The sequence below is a fragment of the Platalea leucorodia genome, assembly GCF_965183815.1.
Source record: "Platalea leucorodia genome assembly, chromosome: 12".
Lineage (NCBI taxonomy): Eukaryota > Metazoa > Chordata > Aves > Pelecaniformes > Threskiornithidae > Platalea > Platalea leucorodia.
In genome coordinates, this window is record NC_138834.1 from 12,848,981 (window position 1) to 12,858,007 (window position 9,027).

The following is a 9,027-nucleotide window of genomic DNA, read 5'->3' on the forward strand; positions in this document are numbered from 1 at the left end:
TGCTCACCCTACCACGGCCACGGGATCCTCCTGCCTGGCTGGGATGGAAAGCAGCAGGGTGACACTCGTGGGGGACACTGGTGGGGTGACACCGGTGGGGCACAGGGACTGGGGGGAGGCAGCCGCGGGCAGGGACATCGTGAGTCAAAGGTGAATTTGGTCCCTGCTGTTATTCAGCCCCAGGCTTCCCCGGGGCAGGGGCATGGGGGCACCAGCCTCCCGCCTCCCGCTTCCCCAGCACCCCCCGGCACGGTCGCCCTGGCAGCCCCAGCCCCAAACCCGCGGGCCCCCCCGGGGGCTGCGGTGACGGCGGACACCTGGGTGTCCCCCTGCATGGGGACAGCGTGTGACGAGGACCCCGAGGGCACCCAGAGGGGACTGTGGGATGGGGATGGGGCGGAGGGGGCAATTATGGGATGGGGCAGTGCTGGGATGGGGATGGGGGGACAATTATGGGATAAGGGGGACAATTATGGGATGGGGATGGGGCAGAAGGGGACAGCTCTGGGATGCGCAGAGGGCAGGTCTGGGACGGGGCAATTCGGGGACAGAGATGGGGCGGGGGGGGCAGGTCTGGGACGGAGATGGGGCAGTTCTGGGTGGGGATGGGGGGTTATTATGGGATGGGGAGTGGCTCGTTCTGGGCTGGGGCAGCAGGGGGCAGCATGGGGACGGGGATGGGCGGGGGGGCCCGGGCTGGGGCGGGGGGGCAGAGCAGCGGCAAGGCAGCGGTGGCCTTGGGACGCTCTGGGCTTGTCCCCGTGTCCCAGGCTGGCAGCGGGGACGGCAGCGACAGCAGGGACAGCAGGGACATCAGGCAGCAGTGTTCGGCCAGGCAGGGCCGCTGCCTCCTGCCCAACCTGCCCCCCCCAGCTTCGTTCCTGGGGTCCCCAAACCAGGGACACCGCGGTGGCACCCCACCAGCTCCCAGCCCTGCAACCCCTGCAACGGGGAGGGCTGGCACCCCCCGCCCAGCCCCTCACGGTCCCGCCTTGGGACCCCCCACCCACGTCACCCTCTCGCCACGCTCCTGCGTCCCACCTTTCCCGCTGCCCGTCCCCACGGGCACCCACGCAGGAGCCGTGCGGGGACGCTCCCGCTGCCCAAGCACCTGGGAAAGGGGATTTCTTTTTTTTCCTGGGCATCATTGGGAAATCTCTCCCATCCAGCCTGCCCGGAACAGGGATTCAGGTTTTCCTGCTGGAGCATCCTTCCCTGCAGAGGGGACACCCCCCCCCCCCCCCCCTTTCTATTCCCCCCTAGAAAATCCATTATAAATGAAACCCCAAACCCCTGCCCAGCTCCAGGACACCAGCCTGGCCCCGGGCTGAGTCGCTGCTGGGAAATTCAGGGAAAGGGCAGAAAACCCACAGCAATCCCTGCACGCAACCCTCCTGCAAGGATGTTCCCTAGTGCTGTTAATTAAGAAGCACCAATTCCTCAGCTAATTAAGTGCCATCAGGCCGTCAGATAGCCACCGATATGTGATGCGCTGCTTACTGCACCCCAATAAAACCAGGTGTGGGGCTGCAGGGGGTGAGACGGGGCTCGTTCTCCCCAGCTTTGGCCACCCTATCCCTCCCCAGACCCAACCCCACTCGCTGCCTGGTGTCCCAGTAAGGCCAAACTGGGCTGAACTGGGCTTTGGCTGCCAGGGTATCACTGCCAGTGGCTGCGCTCAGGAACCAGGCTGGTCACCAGGGTCACCCATGGGGAAACTGAGGCAGGCAGTGGCTACATGACCAATCCCCCCAGTACAGGGGGGGTCCTCGTGTCTGCCCTCGACGTGCCACCCCCTGCCACGGGGGACGGCCGGGGTCGTGGCAGCTCTTGCATCACCGTTCCTCGACTGTCACCCCAGCGGGTTCACGCTGCCAGCACACCAGGGCACAAACTTGCTAAACCTGCTTAAAAGTTTCAGCTCAGCCGTGCCCCCAGAGAGGAAAAAAATATATACAAGAAAAACAAAAATCCCTGTAACCTGTTTTTCACCCAAATCGGGGAGAAAAGAGCCCCACAGCATCCCAGTCGCATGGCCCCCCACGAGGGGTTGATCCCACACCGATTTTAGCACCTTGCCAACCAGCCCAGCACCCTCCTGCCTGCACCCTGCCTGCGCCGGGCAGGGGGACAGCCCCGCCGATGGAAGGGTTAACCCTGGGGGGCCGGTCCAGCCTCTCCCCGCTGGGTGGGTTTGTCCTTTTTCCCAGAGAAAACCCACCCTTTACTTTTAATATTTTTGCTCAAAGGGACGAGCCGCTGGCGGGGCAGGGGGACGCTGATGCCACCGCCTCCATCCCACCATGACCAGGGGTCCCGCACCCCTCGGGGCACCCCGCCACTGCCTCCCTGCAACTTTTATCCTCCCAACCCCCCACCAAAAAAAAACCCAGATCATATTTTTTTCTCCCCTTATTTTATTGACTGCTCCGGCAGCCAGCGGGGAAGCCCTGACCCAGGGAGGGGGGAGCCGGGGGTGAAAGTGCTTGCAGCTCCATGAGTCACGACACGGCGCTCGCCATCACGCCTCGACGCCACCGCTGGCACCCACCGCCCCCCGCGACGCCCCCAAACCCCACGTGCCGCCGCTCGCCTCCCTGGGGGGGAGGCTTTAATTCATATCCCCCCCCGCCTTCCCACCCACTTCCCCAGCACCACTCGGACCCCGTGCGTGAAAAAACACAAAACCGACAATCCCAGTGACATCAACTTTATCAGAAGTTTATTTCTAAGAATCATTCAGGATTTCCAAAGCCCTCGACTTCCTGATTTCCAGTTTCAATAGAAGTAACGATAGTGGTGCTGCTCCCCCCCGCGTCCCCCCCTCCTCCCCTTTCTTACAACACAGGCTGGCTGCCGGACCGGTATATAAACCCCGAGAAGTCCCCCAGTATGAACATGAATTTCTGAAAACTTCCTCTGCCAACATCAATCTCTATTAAGTTGCTCCCGGGACGCGGCTCACAATGAAGTTCGTGCCGGCAGGTAAAAAAAAAAAAAAATCAACTTTGGGGAAATTATTTCCCCTTCTCCCCCCTTTTTTCCTCCCCCTCCTTTTCCTGGTGATGCTTGGGCACAGGCGGGTCCTGGTTCGCCACCGGAGCCAGAGCGAGGGCTCCCGCGGTGCCGCGTTCCCCCCGGGTTGAGCATCTCTGGGAATTGGCAGCGGGGAGCAAAGCGCGGCGCTGGCGCGGTGCAGCCAACATCTGGACACTTATATAACTGGAAATGCTTCCAAAAAAAAAAAAGCAAGGGGGGAGATCTTTTTTTTTTTTTTTTTTTTGGCTTTTTTGGCTTTTTAAAATTCCCCCCCCCCCCTTGCTTTTCCTCCTTCTGGGTCTCTTGATGCCGCGAGCCACTGCTGCGTCGGGAGCACTGGAGGGATGGGGAGGCTGCCAAGTGCAGGGGGGGGTTGGAGGGAGCAGCCACCACCCCAGCGGCAGTGCTGCGGGTCCCATGGGGCAGCACCCACCCGGAATCCCCCACCCACCCAGCCCCTGGCACACGTGGGTGCTGAGCCTTGCTCTGCCCAGCTGTGAAATGGGCAGAAGGCAGCAGCCAAGGGGGGACGCAGTGAGAGGCGCTTGTGGGGGGTCAGGGCATCTGCGTCCCATGGAAGCACCCAGGGCCCCGGGGGCACGGGGAGGAAGGGTCCCCCCATCCTGCGCTTGAGGGGAGCGGCAGTGGGTCAGGGACCGCAACACGCCCAGGTAAGTTCTTTCCCACCTGGGCAGAGTAAATAAAGCAAGGCTTGGATTACCCGGCACCGGTGGCACGTCGGAGGCGCTGACAAGTGCGGGCAGCTTCGGTGCTCGTCACGGCCTGGGGACTTCGCCTGGCAGCACCCCTGCGGCATTGCACGGGGCCCCCACCCTGCCGGGGCGCTGCCGGCAGCAGCCAGGTCAGCCAGCAGCAGGGACCCCCCCCGGGGTACCCTGCCTCGAGGATGCAGAGCGCAGTGGCAGGGCTCCAGAGGTCTTTTGGCCTCCCCGAGCAGGGATGCTGCTTTGGGGGGTCCCCAAGGATGGGGGTCAGAGCACCCTGCTCTCACCCTGCCGGCAGTAGGGGGACGCTGGGGCAACCCAGCTGCCGGCAGCTCAAGGGTCCCCTTGTTCCGCGTCCAGGGATTTCCTGGCCGGTGTCTCCAGCAGCTGCAGTGTCTCTCCCTGGGGCTCCTCGGCACTGCGCCCACTTCGCAGACAGGGAAACTGAGGCAGGCAGCAGGGCTGGAGGCAGGAGGGAGCGGGGGGATGCCGAAGGCAGGTTTCCTTGCGGGCGCCCCCGCTGAGTCAGCCGGGGCCGGGGTGGGGCCTCGCTCCCGCAGCGCCCGGCCGAGGATAACGGAGGGGAAAGCGCTTTGCATATTTGATTAAACCCAACAGGTCGTCACCGGGCCAGTTGCGAAATGTGGGAATGCCGCGGGGCACCCCGCCGGGAAGGGAGGCGGGGGAGCGCCTGCCGGCGGGCAGGTGAGGGGGACGGGAGCGGGACGGGAGCCTCGGCACGGCCAGGATGGCAAAGTGGGGGGTCTGGGGGCTGCCAGCAGAGCCAGACCCTCGCCCAAGTGGGATGGGTCCCCGCTCTGGCTGGATGCCCTCCCCTTGGGTGCCATGGGCTGGGGGCTGCACCGTGACCCACCCAGACCATCAGTGGTGGCACGGTCTCCACGGACCACCACTGGCTTGGTCCCCACTGTGACACCCACCTCTCTCCCCACACAGGCGTCGTGCCTTTCGTGGCCCTGCTCCTGCTGCAGCGGCGGCCGGTGGCTGGCCGAGCACTGCTGGTGACTGGCTCCAGCTGCCCCGGTCACGGCTTGTGCCGCTCCAACGTCCAGGAGCAGACCCGCAGGCAGGTCGCGCTGCTCAATGCCACCGCCCAGGATCTCTTCAGCCTCTACGTAAGTGGCACTCGGGGATGGCCAGTCCCCGCGGGGACCCCCAGGGCAGTTTGCATGTGCATGAAGGGAGAGGGGTGGGGACGGCTGCAGAAGGTGGCCGGGGAGGGGGGGACAGGGGACACGGGGGTGACACTCGCCTCTCCTCCCAGCTGAAGTGCCAGGGAGAGCCATTCAGCAGTGAGACCGACAAGCTCTGCAACCCCAGCGGTGTCTTCTTCCCTGCTTTCCGTGTCAACCGGACGAGTGAGAGGAAGGAGGTCATGGTGGCCATGTACAAGCTCTTCGCCTTTCTCAACGCCTCGCTGGGGAACATCACGCGTGACCAGGAGGAGCTCAACCCCACGGCCAAGGAGCTCCTCGACCGGCTCCACAACACCACCAAGACCACCCGGGGCCTAATCTCCAACCTCACCTGCCTCCTTTGCAAGAACTACAATGTCTTCCAGGTGGACGTCAGCTACGGGGAGAGCTCCAAGGGCAAGAGCGCCTTCAAGAAGAAGCAGCAGGGCTGCCAGGTGCTCAGGAAGTACGTGCAGGTCATCGCCCAGGCGGCCCGCGTCCTCCTACCTCATCTCAGCCCCTCGTGAGCACCCGCCCCGGCTCCTCTGCCCCGCCATCCAGCCGCGCCGTCCCCCCGCCGCCGAGCGAGACCCCGAGCACCGCTGCCTCCTGACCTCCCACTTTCCTATTTATTACCCCGGGCCCTGCGCTGGCCCCACCCACCCTCTGGTAATTTATTTGCCCCTTGCAAAGGTGAACGTTGCAGCCCGGTGTGTCCCGGGCGGAGCAGAGTCGGGGCCGGCATCCAGCGGGATGAGGCAGCACATCCCCGAGGTGATGCCGGGGCGCGAGCTGGTCGGGATGCTCCTCGGCCGTCCCTGTCCTCCCCGGGGGTGTGGGGAGCTGCGGGTGCTGCGAGGGGCCGGACTCTGTCCTCCATGGCCCGTCTCCTCCATCATGGAGAGCAACCCGATGGACGTCCTCGAGCATCATCCGAAAGCCTCCACTTCCCCAGGAAAAAGGACTGGGATGAAGGACACCGGGATGCTGTGGCTGGCAGGGACATGGGGACACGCTCCCCCTGCATGTTTTGGGGCTGGGTTCCCTGACAAGGAGCCGAACTGAGAGGACTGGGGTGGCTGCAGCGGCTGGGGCTGGGTCCCACCGTCTTGGATGAGGCCACCCACTGGAGACGGAGCCGGCGGCTGCCCCACTGGGCAGCATCGTCCCCCCTGCATGGGCATGGCATAGAGAGCCCATTCCTCCCCTTCAGAAAAGTGCTTTTCCCATCAGAAGGGCTCTGAATGTACTAGTGGCCAAGGGCTGGGCTTCTCATGGCCGAATGCGGCACCAGCGCGGCGACGCGGGGATGCAGGGACGTGGGGACGCGGGAACAGGCCCCAGGCCGGTGGCAGGAGGCGCTGGCTCGCTCCTGGCACCAGAGCGGGCTGCGAGGGTTATTTATTGCCTCGGTGGAAAGCCCAGCATGCACCAAGTGCTCTGACCTGACTTTTAATAATGTTATTAATAATAATAATTAATAATAATTAATAATAAGATTTGTGGTAATATATATCTAGAATTCTATTTAAATATTTATATTTTTATACTTGTTTTCCCCCTTTTTTTAAATAAACCAACAGAAATGGACTGTATTTGGCTCCTCTTTGCTGGGTTCCCTTTGCGCTCGCCCTCAAACACCTCTGCTTCTCCCCCAAAACACTCTCGGGGCTGCCCCAAAGACCCCCAAGCATCGCTGTGGGCTGGGGGTCACCATCCCCTGTCCCCTTGCTCCTTCTTCCCTCCCCATCTCCTCGGGGATGGCTGATTGCGAAGGCATTTTCCCCGGGGGATGCTTAAATCGACACTTTCCTGGTGCTCAACAGCACCGGGAGGGTGCAGGGACCATCGCGGTGCAGGGAGCATCGTGGGGTGGGGACCATCATGGTGTGGGGAGCATCGCGGTGTGGGGACCATCACAGTGTGGGGAGCATCACAGTGTGGGGAGCATCATGGTGTGAGGAGCACCATGGTGTGGGGAGCATCGCGGTGCGGGGAGCATCGCGGCGCGGGGAGCATTGTGGGATGGGGAGCATCGTGGTGCAGGGAGCATCACGGTGCAGGGAGCCACGCTCAGGCAATGCTGGCGGTGCTTGGGGGTACGGGGAAAACGCCGAAGCCGGCTGGGAAGAGGCAGAGGGAGGCGAGCGAGTGTGTGCGGGGGGAGCCAGATAAAATCGCAGCCGCTTCCCAGGCAGCCCTGGGAGAGGCTCAGCAAAGCTTCGCCAGGGCCAAGACCACCTAAGGCTCCACCAGGGCCCCGGTCCTCTGCGAACGTCTCGCATGGGGCCGTATCGGTTAACAAGAGGCTGATTATACAGGAGACGTTGGAGCAGGATGATGAAATTTTCCTCCTCCTCCTCCGGAGCCCTCGGGCCTCCGGCCAAACCTCCCAGGCATGAGACAGCAAGCGGATGAGCTAAGATCCTGTGTGATCATCTCTCGTGTCTCGGAGGAGCCCTGACCAAAAAAATCATCGCAAAAATTCAAAAGTCCCCCCAAAACCCCTTTTTCTCTGCCCTGCTGGGTCGTGCTGCCCTGTTGTGTCCCCTGGCTCCTATGGGAGGTTTCACAGCAGCCTCCTGCCGCCGGCAGCCTTGTGCTGCCCCAGCGGCAACCGCAGGGGGAGCGGTGCCCAGCTGTCCCTTCGTGGGGGTGAATGAGCCCCAAAACGGCGCCGGCTTCCCTGCCCCACAGCAGAGGCACCCGGGGACATCCCTGGATGCCACAGTTGATCCCCTGGGCATGGTGTGGCTTTCTTCCATCATCCCATCCTGCCACCAGGAAAGGTACCCTGGGTGTCCCCTGTGCCACTGCCCTGCAGGGTGCCCAGGATCACAGCCCATTTGTGGGGCCCATTTGCTGCCTGCACCATCAGACAAGATGTCCTCAAACCAATACAAACCCCTCCAAAACACAGGGATGAGGCAGGGCACGGCGGCAGCCTCAGAGGGGAGCGCACCATCTGTTTGGGATGGGCATCATGCAACAGGGCCAGGTCCTGCAGCACACGCTGTACCATGACGGCTGCCAGAGTCACTGCGACCCGCGGCTGGGGACACCCGGGTGTCCCCATGGCTATCGCTACCGTGTATGGCTAACATCTCACATGCTGGAAGTCCAGGGCTGGACATCCAGGCTGAAACCATCTGCGTGTAAATATCCACACCTTCTCCCCGTTGGGGACGTGGCAGGTGCCCAGGGGTGCCATCGACCCATCCCCAGGGACTCGAGGGGTGGCAGCGGGGCTGGAGGGTCAGGTCGGGCTCTGCAGGGCTGGGAGCTGGGCTGGGGACAAGGTCCTGCGCAGCGAGCGCAGCAGCGAGGAGCTGTGCACATCTGGATTTCTCACGCTTGCGTTCAACGTCCCTCCTCAACCAGATGGCAAAAATAAATAAATAGAATAAATCAGAGCCTCCTGACATAAATTGGGAACTCACACCCGGGCTCTGCGTTTCATGAGTCTCCCTGGAAGACAGTCAAACGCAGGCGAGGACAATGGGTTCACTTCTCCCTGGTGTCAGGTCATTCCCAGTTAAGGCTCATTAGTGGCGGGCGGGGGATTAACTCTTCCTTCCCTGGAAACGCGGCTCCCGCTGAAGCATGGACAAGACTCTAAAATTCCAAAAACCCCATCCTTTGCCCTGCCCTGGGGTTTCAGGGTTGGGGCTGGAGGCGGCCCCCGGCTTGTGCCATCGCCCCAGCTCCTGGGAGCCAGGACGCGTCGCCCCACGCTCAGCGGACATCCCAAACTCGGGGGAGATGGAAAGGGCTTTCAATGACCTCAGCCAGCAGCCGATCCCACCCAGCCGGCGCTCAGGGGAAGCGGGCCAGCCCCGAGAGCCGCACCGCAAGCACTGGGGGGGAACCGGCGCTGCAGCTTCCCCGGCGGGACCAGCAGGACCCCGTTAGTGGTTCCCCTCCGGCCCTAGGATCGGAGAAACTATTTTGGCTGGGGCGAGAGCCAAGGGGGGGCTCCGGGGAGCCGTTTGTTGTAATGGGAGCGATGCCTGCGCCCCGATAACGGAGCGGCCTGACCATCGGCGTGCGGCCCCGAGCGGCGGGTC

The 9,027-nt window shown here is 63.0% G+C and overlaps 1 protein-coding gene across 1 annotated transcript; it reads left to right on the forward strand.

The window, feature by feature from the left end:
* Positions 1–2,966: 2,966 nt before the first annotated feature.
* On the forward strand, positions 2,967–5,487 carry LIF (LIF interleukin 6 family cytokine; the record flags this gene model as incomplete). Its single annotated transcript, XM_082324817.1, has 3 exons — positions 2,967–2,985; positions 4,722–4,900; positions 5,050–5,487. The coding sequence occupies 3 exons, from the start codon at positions 2,967–2,969 to the stop codon at positions 5,485–5,487; spliced, it is 636 nt and encodes a 211-aa protein (XP_082180943.1).
* Between the last annotated feature and the right edge of the window lie 3,540 nt (positions 5,488–9,027).